Below are 18,709 nucleotides of genomic sequence, written 5' to 3'. Positions count from 1 at the left end.
CACGGCACGGTGTTAATGAGGTACCTTCACCGTTGATGAGATCGCTGCGACAACTGCCAGAGGCGGCACCACCGTGGGACAGTTACTCTGATAGGGGTTGCAGCCTGCGTCAGGACCTGTCGGAGCGAACGGAAAACGATAGCGATCAGCCCCGATGTTGGCCATCGGGCGGCTGTCAATTGATAGACCAACCGGAGGCAGTTTAATTATTGCGTTTCTTTATTCAAAACACAATCTAAATTCTGCCTTCGTGGGCCTCTTTAACGATTACTTCCTGCTGCTGCTAGCGGTGCTTCTTATAAAGTTAAAGCTGTTCTCGTCTCCCGTCATCGATTTGGGATAAATTGGAGAGATTTTGATTTTGATATGCAAAAACACTAAACTGAGGTCCAGCTTCGAAATGGTTGCAATTCTTTTCGTCACAGTTTTGATTATTTATAGCTATCGACACGCTTTCATCGACTAAATGTGCCACAAAAAGTACCATAAATATTCATGCTCTGTTCCGTGAAATCTTTCCGCTGCTTTGAATCGCACTGGCGCGATCGGCGAGAGTTATCGCGACGTCCATTTTGAAAATCAATCATTTTCAAACCCACAGCTACGAAGGCCCGATTCGAAACTGGGCCGCCTTATGCTGTGGGCGCGATTAAAGCATCGATCATATGCCGAAACATAAAGGTTTGGTGGCGCACCCGCACCCGGAATCCTGCAGAATTTCTCCCACTTTCCCACTTTAATGCCCGAATGCCAGGACCCGACACAGTTTTTGGCTCTCATCTCCGCTCCGTCCTTCGTCCGTGAAGCGGCTTCCGAGCGGCCGGAAAAGTGATTGATTCCCACCGTACCGGGCCACGGCTACGGGTTCGAGATCAATCTGGCCAGCGGAAAATCTGGTCCCAAAATGGCCATTTGGGGCCCGGTTCGTTGGCCGTTGGCCGGACAGGAAGCGATTTAAAATTGCAAAAGCTTCACTCGAGTGGAAATTTAATCTGATTTCAATTGTGCCACGCAGCGGCACCAGAAGTGTGCACCAGTCTGTGTGTGTGTCGTCGAGTGGGATTTCCCGAGGAAAAGGGCATCCGTTTCCATGCCGATGTCGACATCCGTTCGATGGAGCGCGTCCTTGGACGGCGCTCCACTTCATAAGCGTGTTCGGGCTGCTCGGTCCCGGACATTAGATTGGAACGATTTTTCCTCGAGTCTGTGGCTCTTCCAGCCGAACAGGCTTCTCGAGTTTTCCGAGAACGGCGAGAGGCGAGGGCAGAAAATGAATATCGAAGAAAAATCGGTCAATCTCGAGCCGAACTTTTTGACGGCCCCCAGATTCGTGTGCCAGCTTCGCCGTTGGGCGAAAGTTTCTGGTTCTCCTTCCAGTTCCACCGATCGCTTTCGTTTCTGTTTTTCTGCAGTGCCCTTGTCCAGCGGAGCGGCCAAACTTTTCCCGGCCCGGCAACTTATCAGCAACTTTTTCGCGAGCCTTGGCCTTGGCAGATGCTTTACCTTGCCCTTCGCCACGGCCCACTGGAAGCCGAAACCGGTCCGATGGATACACGCACACCCGGTCCACTTTGCAGTTCCGGTTCCGGACCGGGGCTGGATCTTGTAATGCCCGGCACGGTAGTTTCCTCCTTCCTCGGTCGGCTGGGCGTGCGGGGAATTAGGATCACGGAACGGAGACGCGTCACGTCCAGTTACTTAATGGATGTAAATAATTTTGTGGCCTCGCCAAAGTCAAAGTTGGCAGTCAAATGGACGAGAGAGTGCTTAGGGACGTAATTCATCGGACGAAAACGCTAACTGATTAGTCGAGTGATGTCTCCGTTTCTTATTATAAATGCATCGCCCGCTTTCGGACGGCGTTGTGATCAACATAATTAATTAATTTTATTTAATATGTCACAACGCAAGCATGTTTATGACAGTGAGGAATAAATTGTCATAAAACGCCATACTTAAATCGTATCGAATGCGAAACACACACTCGAACCGTTCGAATTTGATCATAAAATTTGATTGTTATGTTGGCTTCGGTTGGCCACCGGCACCATCGTTTGCGGGAGGCCGTTTCCACCACATTAGACCTAGCCAGCGCCCTGTCAGCTAATCTTCGGTGGAGCTGTCGATGGACATAACTTTATTCTTCCAAGAAGGGTCCTTCTCTTTGCTACGTCCTCCCTGCACCGGGGAGTTGTGGGAACTGAAAAACTATGGGCATCAGCAAAACCGTCGTCGACCGAGGCGTCACGAGGCCAAGGCCGAAAAGCTACATCACCAAACATATTCCCACGCAAGTTTTGTGATAAAATAAACGGGAAGTGCACTTTTTATCACCCGACACACTTGCCAGGCGCGCTTGAAGCCATTCCAGCCGTTAAAGTCCCGTTCGGCTCTCCGGGCGGCTTCGGGACGGGCTACGAACAAAATTATTTATCCCATCTGCCGATGCGATTGTATCGTCACTATATTGAATCGCGGAATATGGATCGGGATCGGGGAGCTCGGAAAAACAGTTCTCAAACAGCCGTTGTAATCACACACACGCGAGAACCCGGCACGAGCTTCTTATGACGGCTTTTGGGGCTAGGGCTGGGGCGAAAGTTTTCCCTCGGTTGCGAAAATCCCACGAAGTTCGAACTCAGTTGCTTAAGGGGGCTAAGCTGAATAATGAATGTCGATTTTCGGATGTACGATACAGCGGCGAACTAGTTGCTATCGCCTCTTTAAGCTGGGACTGCCACTGGCAGGAGCAATTCGATGAGCTCCTTCTCGTTTGCTGCTCAAGGTCACTTGGCTCTTGGGTGACGAAACCGGGAGTTATGAAAGAATTGGAAAAAGATTGTTGATCAAACGGTTCGGTTTATTAACTCGGTGTTAGGCCAACACAGCCCGAGATATGAAGCTCGAGAAACAGACATAAACAGTAAGCTTTGAAATCAATCGTTTAGTTCAATTTTAAGTTGTCACAGTGTCCGGGTTGTGATAACCCGTACCTTGTGAACGCTGTTTTGTAACTCCATCCACCCGGAAAAGGACTAAACAACTCGACACAAAGAACTCCTCCGTACGAGAGATGGGTCCAGAATCGATGAAGGATAGCAGTCGCCGGAAGTCGGAAACAAAGTTGGGATGCCCCCGAGCAAACACCAGTAACCTGTCACTAATCCTGACAAGGGACCCGGCTCCGGGGTTCCGGCAACCGAATCTCTCTATCGGCAGCAGCTATAAGCGGAAGATTTCGATTTGGGCCACCGGGAAACACCGACGACTGGACATCGGAACCTCTGGGTGCCTGGGAACTCTCGGCATGCCCGGGAATTATATTCAAATATATTCAAATTCCCTGCCAAACGACAATTTGATTGATATCGACCCGGCAACGGCAACGGGGCTTCTCGTGGCCGTGCCGGACCACACTACTAGGCTCACATCTTCATTGCCGCTCCGAGACGTTGCCTTTTCTCGGGCTGCCCCATATGAGTCCGTTATCCTTACTGCCAATGCGACGAATAATCTGATTATGGCCAGCATCCCGGTTCGCTGCCTGCAAGCCCGGGTTTGCGGGACGTCGTCGTCGCAGGTGACCTTCGGTCGAAGGACGCTACAAATCGGCAAAGAGCTTATCTCTTTCGCTCGCATTAGCCCCTTAATGTTGTCCTTTGACCACGAGCGCGGACCGGCCATCGCCAGTCAGTCAGAAGCCGAAAGATAAACACAGTAATTGAATATTAATTACCACAGTCCTGTCGATTGACGGTTTCGGTTTGCCGCTGCCAAAGCAGTATTAACTTTACTGGCCCTCCGACAAGTGGACGAGTGGATTGCGGTAACACGGGATGTGGAATCCTGCGTGGTTGCACAGTGCTGGACATAAGTTTATTCATTTGTTTTATTATTTGCAATCATTATCCAAATTTTTCTCCTATCGTCATCGAAACATGTAACAAATCAATCTATTGTTGGTCCATCAGATTGACGTTCAACTTTGATTTGTTTAATAAAATTAAATATCGAACACAATCTCTCGGGGCCATCACTGTAGCAAAAAAGTAGGTTGCCGTTATCACTTCGAACAAACTTCATGAGCAAAAAGGATAACGGGGTTTGGAAATCGATAACGGCACCCAGCGAAAGTAATGCTTGACCTACCACAAAGTACCTATCAAACAGCTCCTGATCATTGTCAGTTTTCCCTGACAGTGGCCATTCATGGCCATCGAGTATCTTCAATGGTTGAGGCCGATTGAGGCACTTCCCTAGCGCCAGAACTTTACTCCTTCTCCAACATGAACTCCATCACGTCGCCCTGGCCACCTGTTAGTGTTGTGCGGTTTGTTTATGGCCCTTATACAACCCGCCCCGGCCTGGCCTGCCAGAGTTGGGCGGCAAATGTGCCGTAAAAATGGCGCGCCGCGAGCGATTAGCGTCGAGCAGTGTACGGCCATCATAAAAAGGGCCAAGGCCGACTTCCTGGAGCAACACCTCGCACCGGCTGGTTTGCATAGGCTTCATTACGCTCGATGTAACCGTCATTGGCCATCAGCAGGTTTCGCGGTGGCTAACAATGAGACTGGACAGAAGAAAAAAACACTGGAAGGGCCTCCTGTATAAACTCGTCCGGAGGCTGAATCTAAACGCCATAAAATAACCACGTTACACACAATTTCACTTTAGCCCACTGGAGCCACCACTCCGTTGGCGGTGGTGTGGTCCGCTGCCGGGGCGCGGAACAAAAAATATTAGCCACTCCCTGTAAATGGTAAGTGAAAAAGTTCACGAAACGACGGGATGGGGCCTTCACATACGGGACCGCTGACACGTCGCCCAGAAGCAGCAGCAAAAGTTGGCAAACTGCTGACGTACTCTTGCCTTGCCTTTTTTTCCTTCGTCCCGACTGAAGGATCGTGTGTAAAGTTTTCTTTTCTTGGTGTGCGTCGTGAGGCACAAACTTTGTCACTTGTGCATACGATGCACTAAAGTCTCCGTCGGCGTCGTCGTCGTGCAGAATCGCGTTCTGATGATGATGATTGTAGTGGCAAGAGTGGGTCCAAATGTGCCGAGAAGGTGTTCGCTTTGGCGTAAAGTTTTGGTCATAACCATTCGGTCGGGGCGAGATAACGACAGGTTGGAAGCAAAAATGTATGGTTATTCGTGGGAAACGGGCACTCTGGCGTGGGCCGCGGAAAGCGCCGGTGGCAGAAATGAACTTGGTTCGGGAAACTTTTCTCAAGCAACGAGCAGAAAACAATCCGTGTGCAGCTATACGGTCGCGTTTGTCCTCATTAACGGTGCAAACAAATCATAAAAATGGAGAATTATCCGGGTGTAATGGAAAACGTAATAAGATATGATACTACTTACAAGCGACAGCGGACTCCCTACACGATCGGACCTGGTTTGGCGATTGTTATGTGTCACTTCGCTGTCTGTTGTTGCCTGTTATTTGTATTGTACCGGTTCAGAGATCAGCTCTGATCGCCCACGATCGAGGACGTGGAGCTGGTAGCTAATCTACTGGGGCATGTCAGAGGGCTATCTGCAAGTAACACTCAGTCGCTTTTTGAAGACAAGCTCAACGACAATGTTGAACTACAAAGAGAACTCAAAGGCCTTCAAAACAAACACTGGGCACGGCGGTTTATTATTTCGCAAGACGCCGAGATGGTCGATTCTTCATTGCACTTAACTGTTCCAAAAACCAAAAACACGCTAGTTTACCATTAACACAACACCAACAACACTACCTAAAATACGGACCAAGGTCTTTTCGCTATACAATAAGTTTGGAGTTCGTCCATCGTGGTTAACCGACTGACATCACTAAATCACACACAGCCTTCGCAGACTGGCGAATCCCGGCAAATAATGCTATCTTTCGGCTTCAGCCAAACTCCGAATAATGGCGTTCCCAGTTCTTCCCCATCAACAAGTTTGCCGGGCAGCAAACGAACGACATACGACTACCGCTACCTGAGGTTACGTTCTACGAAACTTGTGACCGGATAGCGGTATCGATTAAATTTTTTGACAGTGGCACACACACTCTCTACCGCTGCAATCGGAGCTCGAGCTCGATTGCCTTGCAGATCGAGTACTCGACGCCGTGCAGCTACGCATCTCAGCTTTCGGCGAGCGAATTGATCGCTTCGAGCAGGTGTGTGTTTGTGCCGTTTTTAAATTCTGTCACATTGGATTGTACCTGCTCAATGGTGTTTGGATTCACACTTGACACTTACTTGATCTTGACAGCTGCTCTGATTATATGGCCGGCGCGCCTAACAAAACACAGGAGGAACACACGACTCACACGGCCATCGTGAAATTTGCGTCTCCAGCTGGACTTTTTCTCAATAATAACCGTACCGCTGAGTAGCATAAAAGATTTGAGGAACTGAGCGGACACTGAGAAGAACCACCCACAGTTTGGACATTTGCGATTAGCGTCGAGAAATCTCGTCTTCGTACTGCAGACAGCTTAATCCTTCATATCCTCCCGGGTATGATGCGATGCCCTGCCAACGTCCTAAAACTGTGTAAGAACACATTGGCGCAAATCCTGACTGCCATCATTTAACCGTCTCTCAACCGTCAGACTTTCCCCGACGCTTGTAAGACATCGTTCGTGGTGTCTGACTTTAAAACAAGCAGACGAACATGACCCCAGTAACTACCGGGGGTATTACCTCCCCCCTAACCTCGGATGAGCATTTCAACGGTTTACTTCATCCCAAAACTAGCTTTGGGTTCATACCCAAGCGATCTGCTGTTTCGACATTGCCAAAGTTTGTCTCACGATACAAGGCGACAAGATGGATTGGTCTTAATCAATCCAACTTTTAAAAGAATCACTAAGTTAAAGAAAATGCAAATGAGCCACCCGTACTTACTAGGGACCATTCCAAGAGCAAGAGTACGTCACCTTCGTTCAAATAACTTCAAGAATCGCATCGCTTGGTTGCAAAACTTGTAGCGGAGTCCATCATCCGCAAGTCCACTAATCGCTTCGCTCGGGCGAGGTGAAAATTTCTGTCATCAAACCACGCGGAAAGAACCGTACGTGTGTGTGTGTCTTATTGATTCCCCCGTAAGCTCCTGCATAGCATAATCACTCCACCGGATATTGTCCGTCGATACGATGCTGGCCAGCACCAGAGAGACCAGAGATAGAGAGAGAGCGAGAAAGGCAACCACAGAAGCATTCGAAATGCAGAGTGTAACAAGCAGCCGAGCGTATGTGGCGTAAACCAGAGATGACAGGCCGGCTACCGCTGGCGCTACGGTCCAGAGGACACACGTGCAGCCCGATTCCGCTTCGATCGCTTCTGCCTTCCACACGTTACATTGTATCAGCTTCCGAACAGGAATGTACCGGATGTTTTTTCTGTTGTCCTCGTGTACGGATTTTCCGTGACACATTCTGCGACTTGAAAGAACCAACGCGGCGGCGCCCGGCGGGTTGGGAAAGCTTGCAATTTTTCTGACGCCCCGATGGGATGCGGCATCCACGGGGGTAATGCTAGCGAAAAATCGTTTCGCTGCGAAATGAACTTCACCACATCCGGCCACACGCCGGGCCGGGGTTTATCCTGTAGCTTTGTAATTACTGTGCAGTATCGCTTCGCTTCCTTCCGATGGCAGCGAGAAGTCTCGGGGCAAAAAGCGCCGTTGAAGGCTTCCCCGGGAACACACTTCGCCTGGTGAGGAATGCAAGTAATTGAAAATAAAGAACCTCCCTAAGCCTCGGTACGGTTAGAATCTAATACACTGCACCGTGTGTACGCCATTTTTACGACTGACAAACACGAACACGTCGCCGGTTTCAATTTAGGTTCTGAATACACACACGGAGCAAATAAGTAAATTCTTTTCCAGTCGGACCCGAGTAAGCTTGATGAATAATTTTCGAACCAAAAGCTTCCGAACGCCGGCAACCCGTTTGTGAGGCTCCCGGCAAGCGGTTCTTTTGCGAAAAAAAAAAATCGCATTTTCATTCAACCCAGATTTGCATAAGCTGCCGAACGGTCGTTTGGGTCAAGTTGGACTGTCACCACCACTAACCGAGATTGCTGTTGGGGCCTCCGTCGGAAGGAATTTGCATACGCCAAGATGTGTCACAAAGCGTGTGCGTAAGGCGAAGGAACGTGTGGCTCCACAAACAACGGAAAGAAGATAAATCAGGCCGGCAAAGGCAAAACATGGACCTGGGCCTGTGGTAACCGGTTCGGTTACGGCCGAAGCAAGGCTTTTTGAATATTTGAATGAATGAACGCGGATGGTTGTCGGCGTGTTAATGAACACGAGCCTTGTTGTGGTGGCATTCGGCCTAGCCCCGGGGCCGACCTGCAACATAATGACTTCATTCATCCGGAGTCGGGCTGACCAAGAAGAGTTGAGCCGGCACTTGAGAGACCGACCGAATTTCTGCACCATTCTTAAGACCCCAAAAAACCGAAATTTAATTGAGTCGTCGTAATGGGAGTTGTAGAAAAATAATTTAAAACCAAATGAAACTACCCACACACACACACGCTACACAATTGTGATGTGAAATTACAACAATCAACCGAGAGTGTGACAGAGAGATTGAGAAAGAGGGGCAACCGACAAAAAAGCGTCACCATGAAACAAGACACAGGACAATTAAGGCAGAATTAAGCCACAGTCGGTTGATTAGAAACGAGCGGCCCGTTTTTGGTTGGAAGTCACGAGGCCACAGCTCCTCCAAGAATCCGTAAGCAGAGGGGTTCCAAGACGAATGGGCCGGCGGAGTGGCATTAAATTAAGAACGATGTTTATCGCATGTTAAGTCTAAGTAATTAAAACAATAAGTCAAGCGAACCGCTGCTCTTCAGAGTACTTCTTATGGCTTTTTATTCCAGCTCGATGAGATTTTTGTTCCGGGGATGTGTGCGATGGCATCCTCCCGCTAGAGGTCGTTATCATATCAGTTCGCATTAGTAAACCGGGGCCGAACGTCAGCAATTTCGCGATTTTTAAGTCACTTTTATGAAAGGCGTGTACCTCACAGCGAATGGGGTTGTAAATTATCATACCTTTTCCGGGATGACTTTTCGGCGGTAATATTCTTGTGTGAGCCGCCGCCTAGCTCGGAACGGTAATAGCCCCCAACGTTAATGATTAAACTTCTTAAACTCGCTTACGGCTGGGCGTGTTTGGTGCGCAAGAAAAATTGCACCCCCCTTTTGGTTGGCTCGCAGTGTAATGTGCATATTTAAGCTTATAATGGACGGCACAGAATGGATGGGCTCAAACTGAAAACTCCGCTTCGCCGTGATGTACTTCGCGTCGTTCTTCGGGTGAATGCAGAAGATAAGTTTGCGTCTTAGCATCCGGTTGTGACGTAGAAAAATCGCTCCGAACAATAACGTCTCGGGAACACGCGAAAGGAACCGAAACAAACTCGCCTCAACAAACAGCATAACGCAATTGATAATCCAAAAGAATGCCGGCCACCGGCTCCGGCTCAATCGCTCAAGACGAAGACCCAAGCTGGCAAATTACAGCGTACCCCGGGCTCAAATATTATCCTTCCACGGACTCCGCCGACCAATCCTTCTGCTTCTGTGTCCTACTACTCTTCGTTGGCCCGTTCCGCCCGGAAGTTGGGCTCGAGGAAGACCGGATGCTCGAGTTGGAGATGAGTTGCGTTTTCCCTTTTGGGTCCCCCCCACGCTCGGCCCCTGACTCGGGTCTGCCCGGCCATCAGCCAACGCCGTCCATCCGGTTTGCTTCCCCCGGTTGGTTCTTTAAACTTTCCGTTTTTATGCATCATTAGACATTCCGTGAGCCAGCAGCAGCAGCTGAGAAGATCCATCCAAAAACGTGAGCATCTCAGAGACTTGACCCGTAGGACCCGTCTGGGTGGAAAATGGCGAGGGACCATAAACGGGCTGTGTGTCTGGGTTGTTTGTTTTCCGTTCTCTCACTCTCTGTCTGTCTGCAGAGGCCATGCCGGGAAAACCGTGCCACTCATGCCGGAGTTGGAAGAACAGCGGCACGGAGCGACCGGGAACATGGAAACAATAACCTGCAGTGTGCATTCTGATGCACATAATGTTAATAATGCATTTAAATGGTTGGATCGCAATGTTGAGTTGCCATCCATTATGTGTGTGTGTTTATTCGGCGAGCTTGGCTCCGGCGGAAGCTGATGGAATTTTATTACCGACCGGAGAACAATTTACTCAGAGTTTTGAAGTGTTGTTGAAATGTTTCGAACATTTGTTCAAATACTCCGTTGCTGCTGTTGTTCGAATACTTCGAACATCAACCGGCTCGGAATGATTTCATTGATTGTGATAAGAATTCTTATTTTCTCTCCCTTTTTACCAATCGTCTTCGCTGCACACGTTCAGAAAGTTCTTTCGTGCGTGTGTAAAACGTTCTCGGACAGCTCAATCAGCTTTCGGCGCCGAAAGTCATTTCAATCGTGATGCAGCAATCTAAATGCATAGCAATGTTCGCTGCAGAAAGTTCGCTGCGTGTGCAGAGTCAGGCTGTCCAATCGGTACGTTTATTTTTCAACCGGCTGAGTCAAAATGGAACCCAACACCCGAGCGTTATTGGGCTGCAAACTGCAAGTAGATCGATCGAATCCATAACTTGTTATTTGCATAACGAACTCGGGGGAATGCGATCAAAAAATCAGGCGCCGCCAACGAAAGAATTCACGGCACACCCAAAACTTGCCGATGCATGGATTCTGTCCTTCGCAGCACAAACCCCACAACACAGCCAGCGTGCGTTTGCATTGTAAACAGGAAAAATCAACGTTCAGCGTTTTTCTATTTATTTAAAAAAAAGGTTCCCAGCTCCAGAGTTTGCAACAAAAAGCGAGTGCATGCAATTGGTGATGCAATTTGTGTGTCCCACAACACCAAAAACTGGAGGATGATTTATTTAGTTTTAATTAACGAACGAAGTCGCGTAACGACAGCACTGCACGGTTGTTCTCTTGCGATTGTCCGGTCACGGCGACGGTGGCTCAACGACCGCAAACTTTTGCTCCTTACTTTCAATAATTTCATTGTGCATTATCCCGTTGGAATCTGCAGGAATTTTATCATTTTCCCGGGACTGGGACTGGCCGGAACGGGCGGAAAAACTTTCCCGCACGCGGGCGCATCTTTCGACAGCCCCTCCAGTAGGTCCTGCTCAGGTCAGGTTGTTGTTGGGCAAACTTGTCCGCTTCAGCCACTGCTGCCGCTTGGTTGCATTGCACACAGGGACACCGGAATGTCCTTAATTGTTGACTATCTAGCCGTCAGCCGGTCGGCAGGTGTGCGGTCCCCGGTCCCCGATTATGCTTCATTCTCGTCGGTCCGTGCCGTTCTGGACGTCCTGCCACCGGCAAGGATGGCAAGCCCCTTTTTGAATTGTTAACTCCTAGTTTTTGCGTTGTTTAATGTTTTCATTTCCGTGGTTTGCTGGTTCCGTCCCGAATGGAAAGTTTGAATTTAATTTTAACTTTTCACCCGGTTGACCCGATGGAAACGGGGTGGTCCGTCGCTCTGGCCCAAGGGGTCTTTTAAACAGTTTTACACAGTTGCACGTGCCGCACGGTGAACCGCAGCTTATACCCGAAGCGGTTACCCTTTGGGTTGTACGTATTTTTTTCGTATTTTCGCCTCCCATTTTTCGTCCACTTTTGGGACCGCCTGCGGAAATTTAAGTTGGTGTTGATTGGCTGCATAATGCACGCAAACGACGCTTTTTTCCCTTTTAATAGTACGTCGCGGAATGTAGCGAGCCAAGGAAAGCCCGCTTTCGGGCGCATAATGTTGTTGTGGGAGCTACCAAAACTTTGTGTGTTCAATGTTAAAAGATGTCCTCGTTCAGATTGGTGAAGTTTTTTTTGAACGGTACCCAAGCGTAGCGTAGGTTTTCCGGCAGAGTTGACTAATTGCCCAGAATTATGCGCCGTTCCCGTGAAGTCACCGATGAAAGTGAGGGGCTTTGCCTCCAAATTGGCAAGGCAATTGCTGTTTAATTGCAACTGCGGCGATCGAAAGCCCCGAAAAGCTGCTCCAGCGGGTGGCCTCTAGGTGGCCAATCTGCGGGGCTCCCGCAGAGCGCGGGACGACGCACTCATGCAGTTATTTAATTACGCCAGCGCTTCGTCGGTGGCGTAGCGCGCACCAGACCGTGAACTGGAGAGGTCTTGGTCCGCCCGAACGCTACTAATTATGTAGCAACTCACCCGCGGTGTCCGACGCAGTTTGCCAGCTCCCAATTGCTTGCCAGTTCTGCACAAATCTTCACTCGGCTTCATACGGCGCGTGCAGAGCAGAAGCCCTCAACAGCGTGGCTAATGTTTACGTTCCGTGCACTTACTTCTTTTATCTGTTTTAATTTTACTCCCTCTCCCAGTACTACCTCTGTGGCTGGCGGCAGTGGGAGCCGTGGCCCAACAGCAGCAGCAGCAGCAGAAATTCCGAGTCAAGCCACTGGACCTGCTAGTGGCGGAGGGCTCCGAGGCACTGTTGCGCTGCGAAATTCAGAATACTGCCGGCGCGGTGCAATGGACGAAGGATGGCGAGGTGCTGGGTAAGTCATAATTTCATTAACTTGAACACATTTCTTTCCAGTGGGCTGGCCCATAAGGCTGTGGCGCATTGGGCAGCATGGTAAAGTCTGGATCGCGCTACACACTCTCCTAACGCACGAATTCAATTACCTTTGAACGCTTGAAAGTCACTAACTTTGAACTGTTACTTTGATGTTACTAAATTTCGATCGTACCGATCGTAGTTCAGTCATTTGGTTAATAAAAATTCAATGATCAGCCTTGCTCGTGTCTTTTAATTTAATTAATCAATCTAAAGTTTGATGAAAAACATTTGTATAATGACCCTTCTTTTCGTCGCTCTCGTCATTAGGCTACGAAGAGGCCACGCAGAGCATCACCGGTTACCCGCGGTACTCGATGCTCCGTAACGGAGGCTCGGGCATCTACAACTTACGCATCGCGAACGTCACGCTCGAAGACGACGACGAGTACGAGTGCCAGGTGCATCCCTACATGCACCACAAACCAATCCGAGCCAAAGCAAAGCTCACTGTGATAGGTAAGTGATACCCGTCAGCCAGTGGTTCGTGACTTCATGGAACACATTTAAGGGGAAAATTTGGTCGAAAACGTACCAAATAAAAGGGTGCTAGTGGTCGCGCATTGCATAGTTTCAGGCGCAGTTCGAGATTTCGTCGATTTTTGAACCTAACTGTCGTTAGATCAATTTCGAGTTGTCATCTGTTAGTGTCCATTTGTTTCCACTCAAATGTTTTCATTGAAACTTTGTTTAAGGACATTTGCTGTCCATTGAAATTGCAGTTGCACCTAGTGAAGACCATGCCAGACTCTACTTTGCTACTTTGCGAAATCGTAAAACCCTGGTTCCAAAGAAGTCCTTTCTGAAGCCGACAGCAGACGTCCGTGTGACCGACCGTTTCTTTTTTATTTGCACTTGTTTTACGCCATTACGCGTTCGTGCCAAATACAACGTCAAACAACGATACACATCCGACGTGTCAATAACCTTTGCATATTCATGGCAAGGAATGCAAAACCACGCCGTTAACGACTTGCTAGCAGCATAAATCATCATCGGAGCGGAGTCGGAGCGGAGTCGTTTTATGCCGTGCCGTCGGTGCCGGCACCAACCGGTACGGTGGCACCGGTTGTGTGCACCAGCAGCTCAGCATGAATGATGCAAACCTCGAAATCCTCGGCCCGAGCTCGAAGGCGCCCTCGGAGTTGCCCTCTCAATATGCGGCCAACGCAGTTGACAACGCGCTTGACACTACGGGCGAGCGAAAGGGCTCTTGGGTGTGTGTTTGCATGTGTGTGTGTGTCTGTGCCGCAAAGGACCCACCGCACGGTCGCACCCCGGGGCCAGACGTGCAATTATTGTAATTAAGCTCCCTGGTGCCCGGGTCGGGCCGTATTCTTAACTCTTTCCAATTTTTGCCGTGTTTAATCCCTGGGTTTTATGCTTTGGCTTTTTGGTTCCCATCGGCCTGCGCGAAGTGCGAATGGGAGTGCGATCATTGTGTCTGTGCTTTCGTCGCTCCCTCAGTTTTTGGACAGTGTGTCGGGCAGGACCTCAACCTCAACCTCTGCTCGTTGCGCGCGGCGGAGGCGTCCGGCACTCGGCACTCGTCAAAAATTCATTCAACTCTTTTCACGAACCTTTCACCTTCTTGCCCATGCCCTCCCCTCCCGTCCCCAACCATCGGTGCGGTGAAAAGCTACCCCGCTGTCGCCCGTTGTCGCTCGGTTTCCGGCAACTTCAGAGCGGTTCGTGCGCTCCGCTGGTGAGATTCTGGTGATCCTTTTCCGCTCCACTCCCGGTCGCCGGAGTGTCTACCGGAATCCTACAACCGCGAGTGGCTGGGGAAGGGAGGTGGCAGGCGGGTGATGGTTCTGTGCACTTTTATTAAAAATTTTATGTCGACTTTTGCCGCATTTTCCTCCCGCACCCATTTGCGTTTCTTTTCATTATCAAGCCAGCCAGTCAGCCAGCCAGCGGGAAGAGACTTCACGAGAAGACGAACGAAAAAAAAGAATAGGAAAGCCCCAGACCAGAAGTGTTGGCTCTAACAGGGTGTGATGGAGGATCAGTGCACGGTAGCGAAAATGCGAACTTTGCCTTTGTGAGCGGGCAAAGAGTGACTTTTCCCTCTTCACACACACTCTCGCCTGTCTCTCTCTCTCTCTGTCTCTCTTTGTCTCTCTTTGTCTCTCTTTTTATTTCTGGCCCCAGGACTCTGCGAGTGGAAAAGTTACACACACAAATAAAAGAAACCCACCGCCGCCGCCTCGTGAAACTAGTTCCGCGCGCGCCGGCCGGGCGGCCACTCGAAAGGAGCAGCGGCAACCGGATACTGTCGCCGGTTGAATACTCCATTTTCAACTCCAGTTGGTTGGCTATGAAAGGATTGCGCTCACGGGTTCAAACAAATGGGCGACTCCCTTTTGTCTCCGTGTTTACATCGTTGTTTGCACGGACGAAATGAGTATATTATTTCCTACACACACACACACACACACACACGGGGGTGCCGCGTCGCAGGATAAGCGTTGTAGCAAAGTTTTCACATTAGCTGCCGTTGCCGCCGTCAGCCGGCCTGGCCCAGGGCATGTTCGCGGTTATGCCGTCCTGCGGTTGGTAGAGCGTAGAGCGGAGGTTCGCTCGGATCCGGTATCAGTCGGGCCGGATCGGGCCGGGTGGGCTGGCTGGCTGGCTGGCTGCTAGGCATTATCGCCGCCAACGCAACGCCGGTCGGTTGGCGCGTTGCGTTGACAAAAAGATTTCCATGAGCACGGGCGTCATCACCTCTTGAGACGAACCGTAAACACTTCACCCGCCACAAAGAACTCGACAACTCCATCCTCGCCGCCAGCCTCCCCCTGCGAGAATGGTGGGCCTGAAAATGTAACAAAACGCCCGGACACCGTAGCTGTAACGCTGGTGTCAAACCCTGAGCCCTGCGCCACAGGACACAGGTTTGATGGAACATCAGTAGCGCCGAAGAGTTGTTTATGTTTCGCACCCAGGACCTGGCCCGATGTCGGGATGGGTAATGATGTGATTGAAATTACTCCAGAGCAAAATGCAGCTCGTCCGCCTGCGATGGCAGTCGACTGTGGCGCAGTACCCGAAAAGGATGATAATTACCGGTTTCGGTTTCCCGATCTGTGTAGCGCAGATCTCAATTACCGAATCGGTCGCAGGTTGAAACAGACCGCAACCGAATCGCAACTTTGAGCCACTTTCTCTTACACTGTCAGTTTATTCGGTACGCTTTTGATTATTTGAATAGCTTTTTTTAATTTTTTGCTATCTTTCTTTCAGGGTTGGCACAGCTTATGCAATACTTTACATTTTACGCTCTATGGTTGAGGTTCATCATTATTCATTTATGTTTTTTTTACCGAAAGTTTGCATCATTTGCTTCCGTTTTAGATTATTACTGTCTATTCTAAGGATGCTACTATCAGCCAACCAACCAACCAACCAACTCGTTTTGTTTATTCATTTACTTCCTCAACTGTTAACTTTTTCCCTTGAGTTTGTTTATACTTTTCCAAATTATAGTTAATTTGCTCTTGTCTGTCGTTGTCCTCAGTTTACACACCTTTTCGCACACCGTTTTTCTTTTATTTTGCGCAAAAGAACGTCATAGCTCAGTGATAAGAGCAGCAGAAAATGAGATCCGTTTTTAATGACGCGACGCGGACCGGGAACAGAGGCGATTAAAAAAAGGGCCCAACATTGGAGCGTGTGCCCGGGGAGGTCTTCAAAAGAAGTTCGTCGAGTTACCTGGCCCGGCCTGCGTCTCGTTTTACAACGCCGCCCATTATATCACGCGCGACGTGAGCTCGGTTTGATTACAATGTTGCACCCGGGTGTCTAGTGGCCTCTGCAGGACCCACGTTATCTCTTGCGCACGCTAACGAGAACCCTCGCGCCCTGCGGCCCCCCTGGCAGGTGGTCGATTACTCTCGAGTTTCAAGGGGCCGCCAGCTAGCGAACTTTAACCTCAACGCAGACGAGTCCCTAACGGCGCCCGTCACTGGTCTGCATCTCGAGAGTGATAATTTGCCACCTTCGCACGGTGAGTGGTGCAGAGAGAGAGAGAGAGAGAGAGAGACGGAGAGCCTGCGCCCGAGTCCCGGTAACGACGACGTGAAGGGCCTCTCGTTGGTCAGCATCGCGCCGAACCGAAACAAGGATGCCCGGGCAGCAGAGCGTTGTGCGCCGTGAAACACAAAGCCGCCGAGCATTAATCACAGCAACGCTCGGGGCGTCTTGATATGTGGCGTCTTCTTCCGGCGCTGAGGAATATCCCGAATCTAGGCATCACCCCGGGGTGGCTGTTACTGCTACTATCCACACGCACTCGGTCGTGTGTAGTGTAATGCGGCGAAAAACGGCCAAGCTTCGGTGTGCTCGTATGCGGTCCAGTGGATGCCATAAATCATGATGTCCTTTCAGAGCCTTTCGTCGGTCACTTGCGTCGGTTTTGTTGCAGCGCATTTTCAAACCTTTTTTACCATCCAAAAGCAGTGAATACTTGCAGGTTTGCAGTGCGTCAACGCATTCATTTCCAAAGAATGCACTCGTCCGACGAATAATTAAAGTTTCCAAAGTTCGATGTTGGCAACCGATCAAATGGATTTGGGCCATTAATCTGGCCGTAAATCTGGCCAAGGGTCTATCAATATAATTATTTAAATTAAAAAAAACTATCCTTTGTCCCATCCCAATCGGCTTCGTATGGGCCGCACTGCCGATAGTTTCTTGGGGATCTTCATCATGGGTTTTGGCTGCTCAGCACGGCCCCAAGGACAACAACCCGGTTCGATGGGGTTCGATATCGATGGTTCTCGTTTTTGCATGGTCCTTTGTCTAAACTTTTCTCACTTCATCATTACTGCCAGAGGGGCTTCCAGGCGCCATTCAAGGACCTAAAATTACTCTGATTGCTGTTTTTGGACGTAAAATCTCGACCACTTTAACCTAGCACCGAGTCTCGGTACTTCCGGAAGCTGGCCGAGGAACGGAAACCCCGGGGGGATGGTGACGAAGCTCCACTGCTTCGAAACCGCTGACCAACAACGGATGCAGTAAATTATCATACGACACGCTGACCGTGCTGACCTTTCCATGGATGAATGCTCCTGGTGGGTGGTGGTCCGATGTGTTGAGTGTCCCTTTTTTCCGGAAGCAGCCGGCCACAGGTCCCAAGCAATCGGGCAAATCCCAGGATGACCCAAGCGCGCGTGTGTGTGTGTCGGAAGTTTCAAAGGGTCTGCCCGTTGTCGGTTTGGGTTTGCATCTCGGTTTGCAGCGCTGTGGAACGTGCCACAGAGTCGTCTATAATTTTCACATTTTCACCAACCTCCTCCTCAGCAAACGCTAGTAATGTTCCGGGAACGCAGGGCCCGTGAGCACACAAATTTGCGCCCCAGTCAAGAGAGCTGGCCACGATACGATAACAGGAAGCCTGGGACCAGCCAACCGACCGACCGACCGGGTTGCCAAAGTTGGCCTGTGGTTGGGTGGAGAAAATAATATTTGCTCACATTGCGGGCTACGAGAGTGGCCCGGTAGCGGGACATTCCGGGAACCACATTCCAGGACTACTTAAAAACAATTGTTACCTACGAATAAAAAGGCGTGTTTTATTTTCCCGGTGGGAACAGGGTTGGCTTTCGCTCCCCGTTCCGTTCCGGGAGTCCCATTCTGCTGGCGGAGGGATCCGTGGGCCAACATACGGTCCTGCGTGCGTGGACGAGAGCAAACATACCGACCGAATGTGTGTGTGCTCAACTGGCGAGTTACTAGCGCACGAACTGAGGTGTTGGGTCCCGGCGTAGGAAGGCATAAATTTACAGCCCAGTCCAGTCACTGGGTCTTGTTTTGCCTTCCCGCTTTCCCGTGGCTTTTCATTCTGTGGTAACGCGTTCTTTGCGTGCTGCGCGTGCTTGGTCGATTGTGGGCTCGGGAAACAGACTCTACGTGGCGGTAACTGCATCGTCTGCCGAATGGAAGTATCGACTTTCGCTCCTGGGAAGCCTGAAGAAGAAATCGGTTTGCATACTTTCAGGCGCTTTCGTTGTTCAGTGCACGAGCATTCTTTCAAATTTTGTAGGTGTCGAAAATGTTCTAACCGAGGACAAGTT

General features: G+C 50.0%; 1 protein-coding gene across 1 annotated transcript in view; it reads left to right on the top strand.

Moving 5' to 3' along the window:
- LOC128277653 (nephrin-like) overlaps positions 1-18,709 on the top strand; it is a 137,974-nt gene that overhangs the window by 70,202 nt on the left and 49,063 nt on the right. Inside the window, exons 2-3 of the mRNA XM_053016145.1 lie at positions 12,391-12,567; positions 12,900-13,088. Of these exons, the coding sequence (XP_052872105.1) occupies positions 12,391-12,567; positions 12,900-13,088 (366 nt within the window). The remainder of the gene's footprint in view (positions 1-12,390; positions 12,568-12,899; positions 13,089-18,709) is intronic.

The sequence above is a fragment of the Anopheles cruzii genome, chromosome 2, assembly GCF_943734635.1.
Source record: "Anopheles cruzii chromosome 2, idAnoCruzAS_RS32_06, whole genome shotgun sequence".
Taxonomy (NCBI): Eukaryota; Metazoa; Arthropoda; class Insecta; order Diptera; family Culicidae; genus Anopheles; species Anopheles cruzii.
Note: the sequence above shows the minus strand (reverse complement) of the source record. Positions and strands in the feature narration are given on the sequence as shown.